This window comes from Salvelinus sp. IW2-2015, linkage group LG15, assembly GCF_002910315.2.
Source record: "Salvelinus sp. IW2-2015 linkage group LG15, ASM291031v2, whole genome shotgun sequence".
NCBI lineage: Eukaryota > Metazoa > Chordata > Actinopteri > Salmoniformes > Salmonidae > Salvelinus > Salvelinus sp. IW2-2015.
In genome coordinates this window covers 31,117,231-31,139,800 of record NC_036855.1, presented here as the reverse complement: position 1 = coordinate 31,139,800, position 22,570 = coordinate 31,117,231, and the positions used below count along the sequence as shown (strand labels likewise).

The window sequence follows — 22,570 nt, the reverse complement described above, 5'->3', positions numbered from 1 at the left end:
AAAAACACAAGAAATATAAATAAAAAGAACACAAGAAGATAAGTAAGCTATATACGGGGTCAGTTCCAGGGTCAGTGCCAATACCATATTTACAATGTGCAGGGACACTGGAGGGGTAGGGTTAGATATGTATAGGGGTAAGGTGACTAGGCACCAGAATGTATGATAAACAGAGTAGCAGCAGCGTATATGATGATTGTATGTGAGTTTGTGAGTGCGTGTGTCTAGAGTCAGTATGAATGTGTGTGCGTGGTATGTGTGTGAGCAAATGGTGTGTGTGTGTTTGTGTGTGTTGGAGTGTCAGTGTGTAGAATGTGCATAGAGTCAGTGCAAAAATATAAATAAAATAGAAGGGTCAATGCAGATAGTCCGTGTAACCATTTCGTTAGCTATTTAGCAGACTTATGGCTTGGGGATAGAAGCTGTTCAGGAGCGTGTTGGTGTCAGACTTGACGCTCCGGCACTGCTTGCCGTGCGGAAGCAGAGAGAACAGTATATTGCTTGGGTGGCTGGAGTCTTTAACGATTTTCCGGGCCTTCCTTTCACACTGCCTGATATAGAAGTCCTGGATGGCAGGGAGCTCAGGCCCAGTGATGTACTGGGCTATTCGCACCACCCTCTGTAGCGCCCTCCGATCAAGAGCGGTGCAGTTTCCATACCAAGCATTGATGCAGCCAGTCAAGGTGCTCTCAATGGTGTAGCTGTAGAACTTTTGAGGATTTGAGGGTCCATGCCAAATCTTTTCAACCTCCGTAGGGGGAAGAGGTACTGTCGCGATAAAGATGAACGCCAGAAGAATCACATAATAGCCAAGTTGGTTCGGAACTCCTTATAATCAACTGAAACTATTTGAAAATATTAGACTACCGTGGCATAACTTTATATAAATATTTGGACACCCCCAAAATGTTCAAGACAACATTGGTCCTCAAATGGCTCTCAAACAAATGACAATGAGGGAGTTTGATAAAGTGAACCGGGCTATGGCCGGTTATGTGAATGGGCAAAAGTGGTGAGGGAGGATCACCCTTCTCAAATCGAACGATAATCTGCGCCGCTCGGTCATGTTGTCAACAAGGCAGCATGATGCATCGTTTAGATACACACATCTCTTTTTCATAAAATATACACTACTGTTCAAAAGTTTGGGATCACTTGGAAATGTCCTTGTTTTTGAAAATCTCAACGTCAACAGTGAAGAGGCGACTCCCGGATGCTGGCCTTCTAGGCAGCGTTGCAAAGAAAAAGCCATATCTCAGACTGGCCAATAAAAATAAAAGATGGGCAAAAGAACACAGACACTGGACAGAGATAACGCTTTGTCTTTGCAACTCTGCCTAGAAGGCTAGCATCCCGGAGTCGCCTCTTCACTGTTGACGTTGAGACTGGTGTTTTGCGGGTACTATTTAATGAAGTTGTCAGTTGAGGACATGTGAAGCATCTGTTTCTCAAACTAGACACTCTAATGTACTTGTCCTCTTGCTCAGTGCACCGGGGCCTCCCACTTCTCATCCTATTCTGGTTAGAGCCAGTTTGCGCTGTTCTGTGAAGGGAGTAGTACACAGCGTTGTACGAGATCTTCAGTTTCTTGGCAATTTCTCGCATGCAAAAAATAGCCTTCATTTCTCAGAACAAGAATAGACTGACGAGTTTCAGAAGAAATGTATTTGTTTCTGGCCATGTTGAGCCTGTAATTGAACCCACAAATGCTGATGCTCCAGATACTGAACTAGTCTAAAGAAGGCCAGTTTTATTGCTTCTTTAATCAGAACAACAGTGCTAACATAATTGCAAAAGGGTTTTCTAATGATCAATTAGCCTTTTAAAATGATAAACTTGGATTAGCTAACACAACATGTCATTGGAACACAGGAGTGATGGTTGCTGATAATGGGCCTCTGTACATCTACGTAGATATTCCATTAAAAATCAGCCGTTTCCAGCTACAGTAGTCATTTACAACATTAACAATGTCTACACTGTATTTCTGATCAATTTGATGTTATTTTAATGGACAGAAAATTATTTTCTTTCAAAAACAAGGACATTTCTAAGTGACCTCAAACTTTTGAATGGTAGTGTATGTTTGAATTTTCAAAATAGTTATTTTGGGAAGGCAGATAAAGCCTTTTAATCAAAAACAATCACTTTTGCATGTGAAGCAGAGAATCCTACTCATTACCCCACGTGCTTAACCTACATCACTTCGGACAAAACAGGGCACCAAGCTCATGCCCGGGAGGCAGCCCGGTTCCAAAACGAATGCAATCAACACTGGCCCGGGGCATTACTTGAATCCCCTCACTGGACAGTCTATATTACCACACAGGACCATCCATTACAACACTCTCATCTGCATACTGGATTTAGGGGTGGTTTTATACCATTACATGTTCCCCACTAATTATGATCCTCTGTGAAGCACTGACCAAAACTATGGTTCCTACCTTGTTACAGTAATATAAAAGCAACTCTGCCCTATTGTATCACAGCAAACAGTGCAGAAATGTACTTATCAGTACACTTGTATAAATGCATAATATAAATGCCACAATTAATCGAAAAATAAACCTAGATATTTGATTTTTTTAAATCACAGAAACAACTTCTACATAACAGTCAGAATATTTAGCTTTCTTTGATAGTCTTTGTTGCCCTCTACCGGTTTTGAAGGATATTTCCTCTAAAGGCACTGAAGAACGCACAGCTGATGACGCATGACGCAAAATGAGGAAGTGAACTTTGTAGTAGGTGTTAGCAAATGTTGTTAGCGTATAAGTTTTGTATGTATTTATTTTTTACCGTGGAGGAGGCACCTCGTGTAATAATACAGGTAATAATACGGGTTTCGAGTACACTTTTATCAATGGCCTTTTCAAGTATCTAACGTTACATGCAACAACAATGTATGTGAAATATTTAGTCAATGTAGGTTAGATACCATCCTCTGTAGGAACTAAAGATAGCTTAAAGATAGCTTAAAAAACTAACGTTAAACTGTTGTTGCACAATGCCTGTTACGTAGTTGGCTTATCTTGTTTTGCGTTACTGGGAGGGGTGTATGAGTAAATCCAAGACTGGGCGCTTAGCTAGGTAATTCATGTTTAGCTGTCAGCATTCTGTCAACTGAAAGTGAAACAACTTCTCCATGTTAGACTTAGAAAGTGGAACCAAAGATACTGAACCAAAGATGACTGAACCCTCACGTGCGAGCTCAAGTTTCACGACCTGGTATGAAAAGCCTGCATGCTGTCTTTGATTGATTGACTGACTTGTAGTTGTCTAGACAAGATCACTATAGTAGCTTTATATTATTCTTGTTGTAGCTGTGCACAGACTAATAACTTGTGGCAGCCTTCAGTTGTGGATGTTTTCAGAGTGAGGTGAGGCAGGCGAGAAGTTTCCATGCCTTTCTTGGTCAATCCTCTTATAATGTTGTAAGGTCAGTCAGTCCCTGCTGATGTCTCAGCTAAGCTTCTTCTTCCTGACTAATAGGAGTTTACCTTGACAGCAGCATGCCTAGCTGGAACAGAACGTTTTAGTAATGTTTTACAGCGTCGTTTTTTTTGCCAGCTGAATGATCTCACATCCAGAGCCTTCTATTTACAAATAGAAGGCTCTGCTCAGATGTCGTTTTCAACTACATGCAGCTGATTATATTCTAATCAACTGTCCTAACATCCACAACTTGCAAGATTACAATTTACTACAATAAAACAACATTTTTGTAAAAGCGGTAGAATATTTGTAAGGTTATGTATTAGATTAGACTTCAACTCTTCAGTGAAAGGTATCAACAGTGCATTCGGAAAGTATTCAGACCCCTTCGCTTTCCCACATTTTGTTACGTTATAGCCTTGTTCTAAAATTGATTAAATAAAACAATCTCATCAATCTACACACAGTACCCCATAATGACAAAGCAAAAACAGTTGTTTTTTAAATAAATGTCTGCAAATCTATTTAATTTTATAACAGGAATACCTTATTTATGTAAGTGTTCAGACCCTTTGCTTTGAGAATTGAGCTCAGGTGCATCCTGTTTCAATTTGATCATCCTTGAGATGTTTCTACAGCTTGATTGGAGTCCACCTGTGGTAAATTCAATTGATTGGACATGATTTGGAAAGGCACACACCTGTCTGTATAAGGTCACACAGTTGTCAGAAATTTGATATTTCCTTTTTTTTTTTTATATATATATATATATACACACACATTTGCAAAAATTGATAAAAACCTGTTTTTGCTTTGTCATTATAGGGTATTGTGTGTAAATTGATTAGGGGGGAAACGATTTAATGCATTTTAGAATAAGGCTATAACATAACAAAATGTGGAAAAAATCAAGGGGTCTGAATACTTTACGAATGCACTGTAAGCTTGATTATTATTTAATTAATCCATCCTCTGTCCAACATTGTGCATGCCAATCCTTTAAAAACAAATGGTTTATTCTTCCTCTTCTTCCCAGGATGGCACAGTTGGGTGCCATTGCCTCAATAATCTGTGCGATTGGAGGCGCAGCTCTCTTCGCCTCTGTTCACAAGATTGAGGAGGGACACACTGGAGTTTACTACAGGTCAGATTTATGTTATGTCTTCATTTAAATGTATCTATTTTTATGTAGCACAGACATGTCTCTTCGACATGCATGCAGAGTAAGGAATCATATCATCTCTATTTGTGGCAGATCTATCTGTTATGTTGCTCCCTCCTCAACATGTCCTTGACTTGTGTGTTCCACAGGGGAGGAGCTCTCCTGACCACCACCAGTAACCCTGGGTTCCACCTCATGATGCCTTTCATCACTAACTTCAAGTCTGTGCAGGTAAGACTGGTGTCTTAGGCCCTGGGCATGACTGGTCTGACTGGGGTTTAGGCTGAAATGGAGTTGAACAAAGAGAGGAACTGAAACCTGACTGGTCTGTGAGGTTTCTGAGGTGAAATGTACTAGGGCAAAGGCTGAGGCTGGACTTCATTCAAACAGGAAAGTTTAGGCAGTTTCTTTGTTTACAAAAGTCACCCTGTGCTCGCACACTTCTTATTCTGAAAAGTGACAGCAAATCTATGATGGGAGTCTACCAGGAGTGTATTCACTAGGAACCAAACGGGGAAGGACCTGCCTATATTTGTCTAATAGGAAATCTAGGTTACGGTTTCTGTTACAGAACATTTAGCTACGAGTGTGCTACTAATGAATACACCCCTGGTAGGTTTGCAGGTTTTCATACAGTGGTATTGTCACATACACCGGATAAGTGCAGTGAAATGTGTTGTTTTACAGGGTCAGCCATAGTAGTACGGCACCCCTGGGGTAGATTAGGGTTATGTGCCTTGCTCCGATTTTTCACCTCGTCGGCTCGTGTATTCAAACCAGCTATCTTTCGGTTACTGGCCCAACGCTCTAACCGCTAGGCTACCTGCCGCCCAAAGACCTGTCAAGAGTTTTTGGACCATGGGGAAAAGAACTACTGTGTAAATACTACAATGTAGGTTTTATTGAATTGAGCCCTGCAGAAATGATGGATTTGTGGAGTGTTTAACACCTTCTCTTTCTGTTCTTTGTAGACCACTCTACAAACAGATGAAGTGAAGAATGTACCATGTGGCACAAGGTAGGATTGTCTGTCGCCACTGCCCGAAATAAACTTCATGGATGGAAAGATTACCAGCTACTTTTATCTCCATTCTTGAAAATGTATTGCATGTATGTCTAGTTACATTCTGTTTTATTTGTTCAGTGGGGGAGTGATGATTTACTTTGACCGGATAGAAGTGGTGAACTACCTGGTACCCTCAGCAGGTAAAGTCATAAGCCAATGCATCAAACATTGGAGCAATTTTGACAAGGGGCTCAAGTTTTGTCTCTCTCAACACAAAACTAAAACTGATCTTACTCGTGACATAAAATGTCTGATGTTCAAATCCCTCTTTAGTATATACGCTATATTGTTTCAAAACCAGTGAAACCCATGTATTGTAACAGTGTGTTGTCTGCTGCATCATCATTCCAAAGGGAGGCTACTCCATGTTCTCTCAAAGTGTGCTCCGAGTCTCTTTTGTTATGACAAATGTAAGGGGTGGGTGGAACGAGGGGAAGCCTGGCGCGTGATGGTTGTGTACTTAGCAGTGTTGTAGTAATTGAGACCGGTGTCTTTTTTTTCACCATTCTGAATTTCTAAAGAATCGATATGTTGTTGTAAAATACGAACACAGATATACTGGACATTTTGAACTCTTATGCTGGCAATTTGACACAATTTACTATCCCCCTCCAGTCTTGATCTTGACTCTGACTCTATTTGCTCCGGTCTTGAATCGGTCTCGCTTCAGGTGGTCTCGAACACAACACTAGTACTTGGCAACCATTTTGAACACAGCTTACTGTAACCCTGCGATAGACTAGCTTCCGGTTCAAGGGGTGTTACTTGTACATCAAGCTGCCTGATGCTAAGAAACAGGAGACAGGAGGCTTCTGCCCTATGGACCGTTCTGGCTCGGACCAAGCTCCGTATTTACTGTAGCCACTACTACTTACTTACTTTATACTGCTTTCACATAGGATTTACGGTACTGTATCAAAAAATAAATAAAACAAATGTAATATTGAATACCTTTCAGATATAAAGAAAAGGCGGGAAAAAAGTTGGCGGTATGGTAAAGTTGGCGTAAAAACTTCTTGGTGTGAAAGGGATATTACTGTAGCGGGGAGAACGGAGGGGAGAACGGCTCATAATAATGGCCGGAACGGCGCAAATGGAATGGCATCAAACACCTGGAAACTATGTGTTTGATACCATTCCACCAATTCCGCTCCAGTCATTGCCACGAGCCCGTTCTCTCCAATTAAGGTGCCACCAACCTCCTGTGCTGTAGTCATTCTTCTTTGTCCTTTCTCTGTAGTGTATGATATAGTGAGGAACTTCACAGCGGATTACGACAAGGCCTTGATATTCAACAAGGTTCACCATGAGCTCAACCAGTTCTGCAGCGTCCACTCTCTACAGGAGGTCTACATCGGCTTGTTCGGTAACTAATCAATATTCAAAGGGTTTCAAAGGCCTAGTGTTGTCTCTGGGTGGTCCCAAATGGCATCCAATTCCCTACATAGTGCACTACATACTGCAAAACTACTATACTGTATAGTGAATAGGGTGGTGTGTGGGATGCAGCCTCTGTCTCCATTGTGTGCGCGTGTGTGTGCGTGCGTGTGTGTGTTGGTTTCCCTCAGACCAGATAGATGAAAACCTGAAGCTGACCCTACAGGAGGATCTGACCTGCATGGCTCCTGGACTCATTATACAGGTACTGAGACTGGGAAGGAGACATGGAGGGAGGAAGAGACAGCAAACCATCTTAGAGAATCCTTGCATACCAGTATAAATATGTTTTTATTGAAGGTTTATATGCAAGGAATCGCGATGATTGATTTGATTTACTCGATACTCCACTTATCCTTGTGTGATCCAGGTAGAGCCACACGCACACAGGGGGTTGAATGGCAGACAGGAAACAGGGTTAAGTTGAAAGTATTGTGTAAGGTTAAAGTAGAATACTGTACTTCAACTTTATGAGGCTCCATATTGTGATAATGAATGCCAGGTGATGAGTGGGCTGCTAAGCGGCCTGGATGGACTTCAGTTACCAGCTAGAACTTAATGAAAGACGATAAACAGAACAGATCCCATGTTGCAATATCTGGACTGGGAAACGATGAGAGATTCTGTCAGACTCAAAAATGAGAGAGCGAGATGGAGGGAGAGAAATAATCATTTCCTCCCCGACCCCACCGCTGCTCATTCCTTTCCAGTTTTAAGGCCCCTCTGGGTTTAAACACTTAGCCTTTTGTCCTCATTAATCCTCTTGAAGAAACTACAATTACAGCTGTAGGTTCTGCCAGGAACGAATAACACTACAGCACAGTTCACTTCAGAGAGAGTTTGGGGGGGAGTAAGATTGCATTTGTTCTTTTGTGCTCCCAAATTGAACTAGGTCTGTGCCCCAAAAGGCACCCTATTCCCATGACCAGAGCACTATGGGGCTGGGTCAGAGGTAGTGCACTACAAAGGGAATAGTTTGTCGTTTGGCATTTGGCCTAGATGATTCCCAGGTGATGGAATGCCTCTTATTGCCATGTAATGACTTGCAGTTCCACAGTAAAACAAATGTTCAATATGATCTCAATCATCTCTCCGTCACCCCTCTTTTTCACGGTTGTGGTTCGGCAATCTTGACCACAGGCGGTCCGAGTCACGAAGCCCAACATCCCTGAGAGCATTCGGAGGAACTACGAGATGATGTGAGTAGAACAGTTGGCTGTGTAAACACTGCAACATTCTAGAACACTGCAACACTCCATATTCCCAAAACCCCCAACTCCCTTACGTCCTGTATTCATATTCTCCTCAAACCCGGATGTATCCCAAATGGCACCCTATTCCCTCTATAGTGCATGATCTTTGACAAGTGCACTACATAGGGAGTAGTATGCTATTTGGGACACCACTTCCATCTGGAGGGCTTTAGTAATGGACTGATGATGGTATTTTTTTAAACCTGTCTGTTGTTGTGTTTAGAATGTTCTGGTGAGGGATGGGACACATGCTGCATGCTGTGGGACTAGAGAAAGATATTAACCAACTTTTAGCACGCACCTTTAATCTCTGTGTGTGTGTGTTTAGGGAGGCTGAGAAGACAAAGCTTCTGATTTCTGCTCAGACTCAGAAGGTGGTGGAGAAGGAGGCGGAGACAGAGCGGAAGAGGGCTGTGATCGGTCAGTCATGTGATTGGTCAGACACTAACGCACTATGACCTTTACATTTTCACAGAAAAGAAAATATTAAACTGACATTTTATAATAATACATTACATTTATAAACAAATGACTGTAAGTCTGTTTTGTTGAACTCATTTTTAAGAGGAATTCTGCCCGTTTTCTCATTTAATCCCAGAATGTATGGCTCATTTCCTGTCTCCTCCATGTGCTGCTCTACAGAGGCAGAGAAGTTGGCTCAAGTGGCTGAAATCAAGTTTAGCCAGAAAGTCATGGAGAAAGAAACAGAGAAAAGGATCTCTGAAATTGAAGGTGTGTGTTTGGCAAAACAATAAGACTGTATATTTAAGCAATAAGGCCAGAGGGGGTGCGGTATATGGCCAATATACCACGGCTAAGGGCTGTTCTTTGCAACACGGAGTGCCTGGATACAGAGCCGTGGTATATTGGCAAATATACCGCAAACCCCATGGGTGCCTTATTGCTATTATAAAATGGTTACCAACGTAATTAGAGCAGTAAAAATACATGTTTTTGTCATACCCGTGGTATACGGTCTGATATATCACGGCTTTCAGCCAATCAGCATTCAGGGCTCCAGCCACCCAGTTTATAATTGTCATTAGGCCACTGGTCAGTGAAATGGCATGCTGGCATAACAGGGCTTTTAAGATGCTCTACATTTTTGTTCTTCTCGCTGTGGGTCATGATGATAGAAAGAGGAGTCTCCTGAAGATTGACTATGGGAGCTCAAAGCTTAGTGCAATACATTTAGACATACCCCGTCACTGCTCCCACCTGTCTTCAGAAACGCAGCACCTGTTTCCACGATGGTGTCGTAGCCTATTCCCTTATCATAACCTTTCTTTTTGTTTCTCCGGCTAGGCCTACGTTACACATTTTCTCATGTGCTAGGCTGTCCATGGAAAGTAAACTTGTCGTATTCTCACGTGGGGAGAGGGAACATAAGCTCTGGCATAGACACATTGGAACGTTTTAGCACAACGCAAATAAGGGACAGTTCCCGGCTCGACACACTCAGTGCGTGGCTGGTAGCCTTATGTCTGCCTCGCCACTCACAGAATGGAATTCGTAACACAACAAGCTCCTGGGTTTTTAAAAGTATTATCTTGATTTTAAAATATTTCCGACCCACAATGTAATTCTGAACCGCGAGCCAACCCACCGGTTGAAATAATGTTTTCATTCCACCCGCCAGCTGATTATTTTTGCGAATCACCCGCCGGGAACCGTGGATATCTGACCCGATGCAGAACTATACTAACGATTGGCCCAATAGGGTAAATGCAGATGGGCAACCCTATGCTTCAGCCTTTTTATGTATAGCCACTATGCTGCATCAGTTGGGCTACAGGTATTAATGCTAATAGCATACCTGATAATATGGACCATACATAGGTTATAGGCATGGTCCAATATGTTAAAATGATTTTACTAGGAGGTGGAAATAATATTATAGATGGCGTCAACACAATTTGACGTCTAACCCCTGGGTTGCAGACGGAGCATTCTTGGCTAAGATGAAGGCCAGGGCCGATGCAGAGTTCTACACAGCAGAGAGAGCGGCCGAGGCCAATAAGGTGAGAGGAACATACTGTGAGGAACAGCCGGTCCTCCTTGGCCCTAACCCTTCCACGTTTGCAGATCTGAAGGATCTGTAAAATCAGGGTGGTGAAAGATCTCTCAGCTCCTTCCATGTTGCTTCCTCCATGCAGATCTACAAATATCCAAGGCTTAGAGCCAAGGGGAGGTGGTAGGGAGTGAATTCAGACTGGCTGGAACAGTGAGAGAGAACACACTGCCCCTCAGGCTACAATCTAACAGCATCACAGGACAGCCAACACTGGCTTCTGCCTTCTCTCTCCCTCCATCTCCACCCTCACTTTCTTTCTCTCCCCCCTCTCTCTCTCCACTCCCAGTTGAAGCTGACGCCAGAGTATCTGCAGCTTATGAAGTTCCAGGCCATAGCAGCTAACAGTAAGATCTACTTTGGGAGTAAGATCCCCCAGATGTTTGTTGACTCTGGCCCCTCCACTAAGGCCTCTGATGCCATGGACATCCTAACTGAACAGATCCTGGACCTAGACTGATGGAGGGATGGAAAGGAGAAGAGACCCATCCCAGGACTGGAGCTGTGGAGCTAGGACCATACCAGCCACAAGGTGGGGTGAAAGATGAGCCTGGGGCACATGTCCCAAATGGAAGCCTATTCCCTATATAGTGCACTACTATTTTTGAAGTATCTGGCCAGTGAAAATCTTAGTTTAAAAATTGATATTCTGTTAACTCATACCAAAATGTTTTTGACTTGTCTTGTTCATATTTGTGGCCAAAGAACTTTATACATTTTTAGGGAAAAAACACTTCAAAAACCCCACCTCAAACAGTCCGTTAAAAAAAAAAATGTTATGCTTGCTATTTCCTCATAAAACATGTCACGTTGGCTTATTGGCTGAGCTGGCCAATGAGCGGTCTACTAGCATGAATATTTTTAATGACCAGTATATGGCCACACCATTCAAACACAGGAAAGCTGCTTTTTAACATACTTAATTGCCAGTTTTTTGTAAGGAAAACATATGAGTGAAATAGTTATTAATTATAGGTCATATTTCATAGAAGTCTGGTACACAGATACTTTAAAGAGGCAATCAGCAGTTGCTACGTTCACGCTTGTTTTACTCCAGTGTTTGTTCACAAAGTAAATGTAAACAAACACTATATAGCCTCAACATGACCCATAGCTCTGTTTATTAATTTTAGTGGTTACATTCTTCCAGCCCCATCCCTCATCTTTTTACCAAACATTTAAAAAAAGATATACTGCTGATTGCCTTTTGAAAGCGCAACTGAAGGCAAACAACTTCTCTGATAGAAAATGGCATATGTGGCATCTATATTAGTCAAACATTTATTCTAGTGTCAAAATTTACTACAAAGTGTAGATAGGATAATTTTGTACATAAAGTCAGTCTTGTCCAAAACTGAGTTTTGTAAGTGAGTTCTTCATGACTTACTTGAGGGTAGGGTTTTGATTTCAACAATGCTCACTTGCCCACTAACACAGGGTTACACAGCTGTGGTGATTGCCTCTATCCAATCCTACTGCAGAACACACAGACAGTGAGACATACCTGCCCATTAGCAGGTAACCCGGGACCGGTTTTAAAAATGAATGGAAGTATGGAGGTGGTTTTGTGCCTACAAAAAAAGGGGTTAAATATGTGTCCAAAAAAACTAAATATTTCCTGAACTTTCTTATCTCCTAGATATAGGACAGACACTTCAAAACCTTATTCCTTATGATTTCCTGTCTTTTTTCCCATTTATGAATGTGTTATTCAGTGCATTTCTAAAGCCCAAATTAAATATTTAATCACATTTTTGCATATATTTTTTTGATACCTACATGGGCCTAAAATTCCAAATCAAATAGCTAACTGATCCATGGTTTGACCAATTCCACGTCAGCTTAGTAGAACCCCTACCCATAAGTGCACTACTACCCATAAGGCTCTGGTCAAAAATAGTACACTATATAGGTAATAGGGTGCCTTTTGGGATGCTACCCTGGACCGGAGGTTTTACTAGCCCTACAACAGACTATCCTAAGACCGTAGGCGAAACAATGATATATTGAATGTAACAGTGTAGTGTGGTTTGGGACATTTTAAACATGAATTGAACTTTTGCAAGTGTATGATGTATGTTTTGTAACTTGATTTAATTGGTAGCGCTTTCATGTATATTCTATGTATTGCATAGCTCATAATACTGTAAGTGTATGAGAGATATGTGCAGAGATATAGTTGTGTATGATTAACTACATTATTAATGATTAATTTACTTAATCATACACAATACATTGTTTGGAATACCTAGTTTCTTCATACAGATCCCTCTCCCATATGAATTGGCTGACTGTCTTTATCTTATCTCACCATAATAGCGGATGTAACAAATCTTGACTAGCCCACTGAATGAACATTACTTGACCTCTGTTTCAGAGAGTGAGCATTGATATTCAATTGTTTTTTGACTCAAGAAAGGTCCAGGTTGACTTGTTTTTCTCTCAATTATCTATAATTATGCTGGACAAAAGGCCATTGTTATATTCATGTCTGCTCTTGAGAGAGTGTCCTAGACACAACAGAGAGTATCTGTTAGACTTGAGATATTGAGAAACAAGCTTCTCCTTGAGTGTGAACATTGTCCCATGCTGGAACAGAGAGAACAATGGCTTCTCTGTCAGTAGTAGTCATAGTATGAGGGATACAGATGAACACATTGACAAACCACCCTCCACTCAAAGCACTTTCTACTGGTGGTGTTTGACGGTTGGTCTCAAGCTTTGCCACTCGTTTTAAACCATCCCATTTTATTTTCTGGTATTGACTACAAATGTTGTAAGAATGGCACTGAACTACACAGATGGAAACCTTTTCTGAAACTGAGGCAGACTTTGGGCTGAAACTCTCCTGGTTTTGCTTGGGAATGGAAGGGGGGTGACATTAGAAAAGGGTTTGGGACTCACTATAAAAGTATAAATTATCTTCCGCATCAAATCTTCCTGGGAATTTTGGATCTGTGACATTATCTAATTGTACATTATACAAACAGTTCTACATGCAATACAAGCCTCACACTCATTGATGAACCATCTTCACTCTCTGCTATTGCCTATCCCCATGATTTGGTGAAGGGGTGATGCCAACCAAATCCAATTTTATTGGTAACACACACATATTTAGCAGATGTTATTGCGGGTGTAGTGAAATGCTTGTGTTCCTAGCTCCAACAGTGCAGTAGTATCTTAACAATTCACAACAATACACACAAATCTAAAAGAATGGAATTAAGAAATAAATTAATATTAGGATGACCAATGTCAGAGTGACATTACTAATTTCATACTGTATTTTAGTCAAAGCAGTATGTAAACATTATTAAAGTGACTAGTGTTCCATTATTAAAGTGACCAGTGACTCCATGTCTATGTACATAGGGCAGCAGCCTCGTAAGGTGCAGGGTTGAGTAACCGGGTGGCAGCCGGCTAGAGAGCGCTATTTAACAGTCTGATGGCCTGTCCAACCACTCCCAGTTCAGTATTCGAGAAAAAAATTAAAATAGCAACTTTTGTCGTTATCTGCTAGGCATTTCATACAGGCTCTACATGAAAACATTTTTTCCCCCTGACATTGGATATTAAGAGCATTACAGGTGCGTGCTTTAACAGTACATTTTATTCTGATTAGTCCTTTCTCGTCTGCGGTTCATGACAGACCATGTCCATAGATGTTAATCTCGTCAGTGTGACGCATGTTTGTTGAAGATTGGACCAGACCTCGTTATTTTCGAAATAAAATCTAGTCATCTTACATGGAAAGGAATGGTGGAAAGAAAAAAACAATAGTGTGTTTTTTTTCTTGTTATTAGCTAACATATGTTAGTCATTCATATTGGAAGGATGAGTCAATGGTATAAACATGTAATGGGGTTTTCATGAAAGACGCAACAGCAGCTTTTTGACTCTTTCACACACTGGTGCCCTCAGTGTAGTGTTAGACTGAGTTCATTTGGGGTGAATCATTTGCATGTTTTTCACCAACGCTTTGACTAAAGCAATGACAACTTGTTTGAGAGGCACTTGTGTTGTATCCATTAAACTGTTCTCTCAATGTAACACTGGTTTGTTCTGGCTGAGTTAGCTTCGTTAGCCGTGTGAGTGACAACCTGTATAAACTGTTTGTTAGACTCTCTCAGGTTGACTTGACTGATTATGACTTGAAGGAGACTCTTTTTGCACTCGCTCACTGATGTTAAATTGTGAATCAGAAATCCATCATTTTGTAATTTACACAATAAAATGTGTTTTTCTTTGACGACGAGGTACTTTGTCTTGAAATGTAGTCTGTTTTTATTGCCTTTTTCTTACATTGTCCTTTCACATCTGTCAAACAAGAAAGACTGATGAATCTTGATTTTGCAATTTAGGAGGGGTAGACAGTTACATACCACAGCCTATTAGAAAAATTATATTTATTATCTGCTTATGTTATTTAAACTATGATATCTTCACTGACATTCAGACTATTGCACACCATATGGACTGGATTTCAGAAGTTATGGAGAAGAGAAGTTACCCAATTTCAGGTGCAGGTGAAATGTTTAATAAAACAACAAAACCAGTAACGAGACAATTCCGTAAGGCTACACGCCGGTAAACAAGAACAATACCACCTGGTGAGAAAACAAGGGAGTGACATATAAAGGGGAGGAAATGATGAAGTCCAGGAGAAGATGTCAGTAACATTCCAAATGTAAGTATAGTATTTCATAATGTAGCACGATTTTTTTATTTTTTTTAACTAGGCAAGTCAGTAAGAACACATTCCTATTTACAATGACGGCCTAGGAACAGTGGGTTAACTGCCTTGTTCAGAGGCAGAGCGACAGATTTTTACCTTGTCAGCTCGGAGATTCGATCTAGCAACACTTTTGGTTACTGGCCCAATGCGCTAACCACTAGTCTACCTGCCGCCTCAAGATGACTTGATAACCTGGTGTACACTGTCAAGTGCTGACAGTTCAATCACCTGTTATCTCCTGTGAGAAACCCCCTAGATTCCCAATCCGGTATGCCGGATGTGTAATCAGAAGACTGCGTAGGCAGGACCCAAGGTGCCAATATCCCTGCTTCAGATTCAGGCTTGTAGAGGTAATTTCAAGCATGAGACATGTCTAGGATTGCAAAGGGAGGGTATATTACTGGTAACTTCCGAAGCTACCGGTAAACTACCAGAACTTGGTAACTTTCAAGTTAAAAAAAAATTCGATCACATGACATCTAGTGGCCTTATTGGGTACATCAGATTATCACAGGTGTCTGTAATTATCTCTGGCCCTCCATGTGGTCATATAAAATAAGATGATTTTAAAATAAACAATATAATGACAAAGCTAATATCTTTATCTGAAGTCGGGTCTATGACATGAATTGCTTTAATCCCATAAAATTATCACAGGCTTTTAGTTTGAATGGAACACATTGAGAACACATTGATTAAGACTCAGATATCCCTGTTCCAGAGAGGGGCCCCACGCAAGATGTTTATGTGAAACCATCTGACTCCAGCATGGTATCATACACTAGACGTAACATAGTAAATGAAAATACAGGACACTGAAATTAGTATATGTTACGTGTGGTAGGGTTACATAAGACAGAAGGTTACTTAAGGCAAACACTAAAGGAGGGTAGTTGGTCAGGGTGGATGAGTGGGCGGGTAACGTGAACGTCTAGCAACCCAACAGTTGCATGTTTGAATCTCATCACAGACCACATTAGCATTTCTATTCATTAGCAACTACTTACTACTGTTTAGCTACTTTGCGACTACTTAGCATGTTAGCTAACCTTAACCCCTAGCCTAGCTAATGTTAGCCACCTAGCTAACGTTAGCCATAAAAAAATGGAATTTGTAACATATCATACAAAATGGAGGGAGGCAGATTTACTATGTTACCTACCCCTAACTATCATACAAAATGGATGATGGACATCCACAAATTAATGCATGCCATACGAAATGTAACATACTGTAATGAAACAGGCAGGGAGCAGGTCTCGAACCCTCGACCTCCTAGCCCGAGGTCCGGCGCGCTATCGACTGTGCCGCAAAAGCATGCTCAAGTGACAGTCGATTTCCGCGCTTATAAACCCAGGGTCATTACACTACTCCCTCCTTTCAAAGAGCGCGTCCTCGCGCTAGCTTGCGACTTTACGTCTTACAGGAACGCGCTCACCGGCCAAGCACACGCACTGTCGTGGATGCGAGGTCCGATCACTTCTGACACCAGTGTAATGAAACAGGCACGGAGCAGGTCTCGAACCCTCGACCTCCTAGCCCGAGGTCCGGCGCGCTATCGACTGTGCCGCAAAAGCATGCTCAAGCGGCAGAGTCGCTTTCCGCGCTTATAAACCCAGGGTCGTTACAATACTGTATCATACTAAATTGAGGGAGACAGATTGACTATGTTACCTATAGTCTATGAGACCAGGCTGTGCTGCTGACTTGTATAAATTGGAATGTGATTTTTTAAAAACATTTATTGCTTCTGTGGCTCTATTACCCTCCCACCAAACGACAGACAAGCGTGTTCTGTCAACCATTGTGGAAGAGAAAATAAGTATTTACTTAGCACTCGAGCAACTAAATGCGTACCTTCAGCTGGAGACAGTGAATTGAAGAAACTACATCATGGACTACGTTATTACAAAGTAGTAGCCAACACACTTGGATAAATGCTGAGAACACTTCATGATGGTCATTTTTGGTTTGATTAAAAAATAACCCTTCGTTTGCTGTTATTATGAATATTAGTACTTTTCTAAAACATGGGAACCCAGATGGACTGCTGCTCCAGGCGCTGTGGGATGATCTGCGTGCACAACGGGAGTTCCTCACGTCACCTTTCCTGCCCGCATGCCTCGCTTTCCTCATCCACCTTCTCCTCTGCGCACCTTTTCTAGCCTTTGAAGTGCTGGGATGTTTCTGGCCACGGATAAATCTCTACAGGATCTCGAGGACCGCTGAACCGTTGCTGTTGTGTTTGCAGCGATGGGTTTACTGCTGTTGGAGGATTTTTCTGAAATACCTGACAACTGTTCTCCCAGCCACAGCGCTTTATCAAAGAGTTAGGATTCCAAGATTTCCCGAACTCGCGCCTTCATGCAGCCTGCTCATTGGGGAGGTTATCGCGTGCCTACTTTTATTTGATGCGCTGTTCTTTATATGGCATTATTCCATGCATCGGTAAGCTTTACAGCACAGGAGGTTGGTGGCACATTCATTTGGGAGGACTGCCTCGTGGTAATGGCTGGAGTGGAATTAATGGAATGGTATTAAACACATAGTTTCCATGTGTTTGATGCCATTTCATTTACTACGTTCCAGCCATTAGTATTAGCCGTTCTCCCCTCAGCAGCTTCCACTGGACTCAGGAGACATTGAATATGAAGATTCACCAGCTTTTCAAGATGAATAATGTCATAATACGTTCGGTAATTACAAAAGGATGGAGTTTCGCTGAACAACTATCATCATTACTGCCGTTACGGCCAGTTAGGCCTATGTACTTCCAAAAAAGGTCTAAATAAAAAGTCACATAGGCAACTGATTTGAAATGCATTGTCTGGAAAGTTAAAGGTGAAATATATATATATATATATATTTTATTGTCTGGAAAAAATCGAAGTATTGTTTTTGACCAAGTGTGCATGCGCCAAACCTCTTCTGCACCTGTAATATTGGTAATAGAATTAAAATACACTGAACAGATTCCCATGGGAATCTGTCCTGAACAGATTCCCATGTAAAATAGCCTTTTGAGTGTCTAAAATATCACCCATAATATGTGTTTGGATGGAAATGCTATATATATATTGGTTTTCCAAGTACTATTTCTCTCATCAACTACCAGTAAGTTTGAAAAGACAGGCTGGGTGGGTGGGGAGCTTATATTCATGGCCTCGCCTTGACTGGCAGCTTTCTGAAACGTTTATGTCAAGTAACTTGGATGCAGTGAGCAGTGTTGCAGTAAAATCATCAATTGGTAATACACAAATCAAGTAAAAAATGTAAATTGCATTACTAACCACGTTTCCATCAACAGTTTTATGCAAGTAAAGTGGGATCTTTTTGTGTCTGTAAAACTAATAATGCGAGAAATGGTGGTGGCAACACCTTTATGCACAAATATTGATATAATAACCATCATATCGAAGTAAACTTGGAGTCACATGATTATATAATGTGTGGTCCTCCCACTATGATTTCGGGATAACATGCAGTTTATTAGGCTACAGATGAAATAAGTTATGATAAACTTCACAGGGTGGTGAAAGTGCATGGGGATCTTGATGCTCCTTTCCAATAAAAATCGAATTTTATTAGTCACATGTGCCGAATACAACAGGTAGACCTTACAGTGAAATGCTTACTTATGAGCCCCTAACCAACAGTGCAGTTTTAAAAAATATGGATAAGAATAAGAGATAAAAGTAACAAGTAATTAAAGAGCAGCAGTAAAAAATAACAATATATACAGGGGGGTGCCGGTACAGAGTCAATGTGCGGGGGCACCGGTTAGTTGAGGTAGTATTACAGTTGAAGTCGAAGTTTACATAAACCTTAGCCAAATACATTTAAACTCAGTTTTTCAATTTTCCTGACATTTAATCCTAGTAAAAGATCCCTGTCTTAGGTCAGTTAGGATACCACTTTACTTTAAGAATGTAAATGTCAGAATAATAGTTGAGAGAATTATTTATTTCAGCTTTTATATCTTTCGTCACATTCCCGTGGGTCAGAAGTTTAGATAAACTCAATTAGTATTTGGTAGCATTGCCTTTAAATTGTTTAACTTGGGTCAACGTTTTGGGTAGCCTTCCACAAGCTTCCCACAATAAGTTGGCCCATTCTCCTGACAGAGCTGGTGTAACTGAGTTAGGTTTGTAGGCCTCCTTGCTCGCACACGCGTTTTTCAGTTCTGCCCACACATATCCATAAGATTGAGGTCAGGGCTTTGTGATGGCCACTCCAATACCTTGACTTGTTGTCCTTAAGCCATTTTGCCACAACTTTGGAAGTATGCTTGGGGTCATTGTCCATTTGGAAGACCCAATTGCGACCAAGCTTTAACTTCCTGACTGATGTCTTGAGATGTTGCTTCAATATATGAACATAATTTTCTTTCCTCATGATGCCATCTATTATGTGAAGTGCACCAGTCCCTCCTGCAGCAAAGCCCCCCACAACATAATGCTCGCACCCCCGTGCTTCACGGTTTGGATGGTGTTCTTCGGCTTGCAAGCCTCCCCTTTTTCCTCCAAACATAACGATGGTCATTATGGCAAACAGTTTTATTTTGTTTCATCGAGACCAGAGGACACTTCTCAAAAAATTACGATCTTTGTCCCCAGTTGCAAACCGTAGTCTGTTTTTTGATGGCGGTTTTGGAGCAGTGGCTTCTTCCTTGCTGAGCGGCCTTTAAGGTTATGTCGATATAGGACTCGTTTTACTGTGGATATAGATACTTTTGTACCTGTTTCCTCCAGCATCTTCACAAGGTCCTTTGCTGTTGTTCTGGGATTGATTGCACTTTCGCACCAAAGTACGTTCATCTCTAGGAGACAGAACGCGTCTCCTTCCTGAGCGGTATGACGGCTGCGTGGTCCCATGGTGTTTATACTTGCGTACTATTGTTTGTACAGATGAACGTGGTACCTTCAGGCGTTTGGAATGTGTGTAGAAGCTAGACTTGGCGCTCCGGTACCGCTTGCCGTGCAGTAGCAGAGAGAACAGTCTATGACTAGGGTGGCGGTCTTTGACAAATTTTAGGGCCTTCCTCTGACACCGTCTGGTATCGAGGGTCCTTTTCTGGTGACATGATGATCGATGCTTGACTGCAGTTTGACAAATAAAAATATTCTCTTATCTATAATAATCTCATCATGTAGACTAGTCTACCAACATAGCGTACCTGCACTGTATCGGTGAGCTCTTGGCTAGTGCACACATGCCAAGACCAGAATAGGCAAATTTGCTATTCAACGAAACAGTTTTTGTGACACAACTATCGGTGGAGTTGAAAATGCAATGGAAACACACTGAACTTTTAGATTTTTATTAAGTACAATGAAAACTTAAGCGAAAATAAAATGTTGTGTGCACTACCTCATCACGCACTGATTTTTATCTGCAGTCAGTTGGGTGGAAACACACCAAGTTTCTCAAAAACAAATTAAATCGTACTGTTCTATAACATGCTATTTACATGAAAAATAGAGATTTAATTGTAAAAAAGCTAAATTCTCCTTTAACTCGGACGACCCTCATGTAGAGAGTCTAGAAGGAGCACATAAGGTTTGTCCCTGGCTGCCTACCAAACACAAAAGTTCTGTCTGTATGGTCCCCAGGGTTCCCTGGCTGTATCGGAGGGTCCACCAGAATCATCACCAGAACCGGATCACCTTCGCCCTGGCTGCCCAGGACGCCAGCCCGGCTGAGCTACTCTCCCTGCAGATGCTGGCCCTGAGCAGTGCCTGGGTGGTGGGCTGCCACCCTCTGAGTGAGGCCCTGTTCCACCTGCTCAACACCTGGCTGGCCATAGAGGACCACTGTGGCTACGACCTGCCCTGGGCCATCCATAGACTACTGCCCTGCTTCGGAGGGGCCCCCTTCCACCAGGCACACCACCACATCTACAGGGGGAACTATGCCCCCTACTTCAGGCACTGGGACTGGCTCTGTGGGACCTACCTGGGCGTAAGGGAGGAGGCTGGGAGTAAACATGGAGGGAGGACAATGAAGAGACATTAATTTGGCGTCATGGAACCGCCCCTTCTTCCACAGAGTATAAAACCCACTTCCTACAAAATCTACATTAAGTCAGAGAACGCCGGGACAGAGTCCTCACGTTGGAATGGCTACAATTCTATAGATCATTAGACCATACAGCTGTAGTTTTGGCTACACGATTAGAAATGGTTAAAATCTGAGACTATCAATCACTACAGAATAAGAGCAAATCTTAGACATAAGATAAATATATATATTGCAATTATTCTCAAATGAGCGGCCGTTCATGTGCAAAGGATTAGAATTTCAATGATTATAATTATCCACTGTGTATAGTGAATCCATTTTGTCTTTCCTGCTCTTTCTCAGTCCCCACCCCTTTCCTTTGTCATTTAGCCCACTAGGGACTTTTCTATCATTGTTAGTAACCAATATCTACTGTTTGTTTGTTATTTATTTCTTTGATTATTTAGTTAGTTAGTAAATAAATAATGAACACAATTTGTATATTGTTGATTCAGTATGGAAACTAGGGTTCATGCAGATATCCAAGGGTTTGCGACGTTCAGTAATGAGAACTGATGAGGTAATAATAATAGATTAATGAGAATGACTGTAATTGATCAGATATTAAAATATCTGAAGAGTTATATTCTGAAAATTATAACTCTAAATCGGAACCTTTTCCGCTGTGCCCCGACGTCTTAGTTAATTCATGTTTAAATGATTAGTTTAAATCACGTAATAATGAAACCTAGAGAACTGATTTGATATAAATAAGTCTTCACATTTAATGATAGTCCAGACACGACACAGGTGTGCGTAATGAAGGGCACCCTGGCGCCCTTGAGCTCCAGAGAGAGAGAGCGGGAGCAGGCGTGACAGTAATCTACAAGTATGAAAATTATATTGGGGAACTAATATCAGCCTGCTCATGAGGGCCTCTCATTCATGAGGGCCTCTCAGCTTGAATTCCAGCCGTTGCCAACTCACACTTCATGAAGGGTAAACAATATTGAGGTTTTAAGTTAATCAAGCTTCCTCAAATTACTAAAATGTAAGTATAATGTAAATAAGAGGATGGTTGGACTCGAGTCTAACTCCAGTCACAAATTTGATGACTTGAGACTCAACTTGATTGAAAATAAAATAACTTGAGACTTGACTTGGAGCCTCAAGACTCGGAACTCGACTTTGACTTTTAGGAATGTTTTGTCATTTATTCTGTGGTTCAGAGTCTCTGTGGATTACTCTCCACACAGCCAGAGAGAGTATTGCACTTGCAAAAAAAAACTGATTGGCTAGTAAAAAGCCCATTCAGCACTCTGATTAGACCAGCAAACTGTCAATCAACAAAGGTCAGTCGGCAAGAGCTAGAGCAGTGAGAATGTTTTGTGGGGTTGACAGTAGG

At 41.5% G+C, this 22,570-nt stretch overlaps 2 protein-coding genes across 5 annotated transcripts; both read left to right on the top strand.

The window, feature by feature from the left end:
- The first annotated feature begins 2,706 nt into the window (after window positions 1-2,706).
- LOC111974114 (erlin-2) lies at window positions 2,707-11,201 on the top strand. 4 transcript variants are annotated; one of them, XR_002878668.2, is made up of 13 exons: window positions 2,707-2,833; window positions 3,156-3,231; window positions 4,475-4,582; window positions 4,750-4,831; window positions 5,572-5,618; window positions 5,745-5,806; window positions 6,907-7,032; window positions 7,235-7,308; window positions 8,244-8,302; window positions 8,685-8,776; window positions 8,955-9,088; window positions 10,298-10,377; window positions 10,717-11,201. XR_002878668.2 is itself a non-coding variant. In XM_024001697.2 (13 exons), the coding sequence occupies exons 2-13, from the start codon at window positions 3,191-3,193 to the stop codon at window positions 10,885-10,887; spliced, it is 1,032 nt and encodes a 343-aa protein (XP_023857465.1). In that variant the 5' UTR covers window positions 2,707-2,833; window positions 3,156-3,190; the 3' UTR covers window positions 10,888-11,201. The 4 variants fall into 4 exon arrangements, 3 of the variants coding, with proteins under 3 accessions (XP_023857465.1, XP_023857466.1, XP_070303187.1); XM_024001697.2 differs by having other exon boundaries at window positions 8,999-9,088; XM_024001698.2 differs by lacking the exon at window positions 3,156-3,231 and having other exon boundaries at window positions 2,732-2,833; window positions 8,999-9,088.
- A 5,685-nt stretch (window positions 11,202-16,886) lies between these two features.
- ch25hl3 (cholesterol 25-hydroxylase like 3) lies at window positions 16,887-22,358 on the top strand. The gene is made up of 2 exons (XM_024001231.2): window positions 16,887-17,613; window positions 20,778-22,358. The coding sequence occupies exons 1-2, from the start codon at window positions 17,171-17,173 to the stop codon at window positions 21,178-21,180; spliced, it is 846 nt and encodes a 281-aa protein (XP_023856999.1). The 5' UTR covers window positions 16,887-17,170; the 3' UTR covers window positions 21,181-22,358.
- The last annotated feature ends 212 nt before the right edge of the window (window positions 22,359-22,570 follow it).

Bases quoted from the DNA above. Each gene is read 5' to 3' on its own strand.
- LOC111974114 (XM_070447086.1), top strand. From the start codon at position 3,149: ATGTTAGACTTAGAAAGTGGAACCAAAGATACTGAACCAAAGATGACT. The intron at 5,807-6,906 runs GTAAAGTCATAA...CTTTCTCTGTAG, and splicing joins CTACCTGGTACCCTCAGCAG to TGTATGATATAGTGAGGAAC. The intron at 8,777-8,998 runs GTCAGTCATGTG...GCTGCTCTACAG, and splicing joins GCGGAAGAGGGCTGTGATCG to AGGCAGAGAAGTTGGCTCAA.
- ch25hl3 (XM_024001231.2), top strand. From the start codon at position 17,171: ATGAATATTAGTACTTTTCTAAAACATGGGAACCCAGATGGACTGCTG. The intron at 17,614-20,777 runs GTAAGCTTTACA...TATGGTCCCCAG, and splicing joins TGGCATTATTCCATGCATCG to GGTTCCCTGGCTGTATCGGA.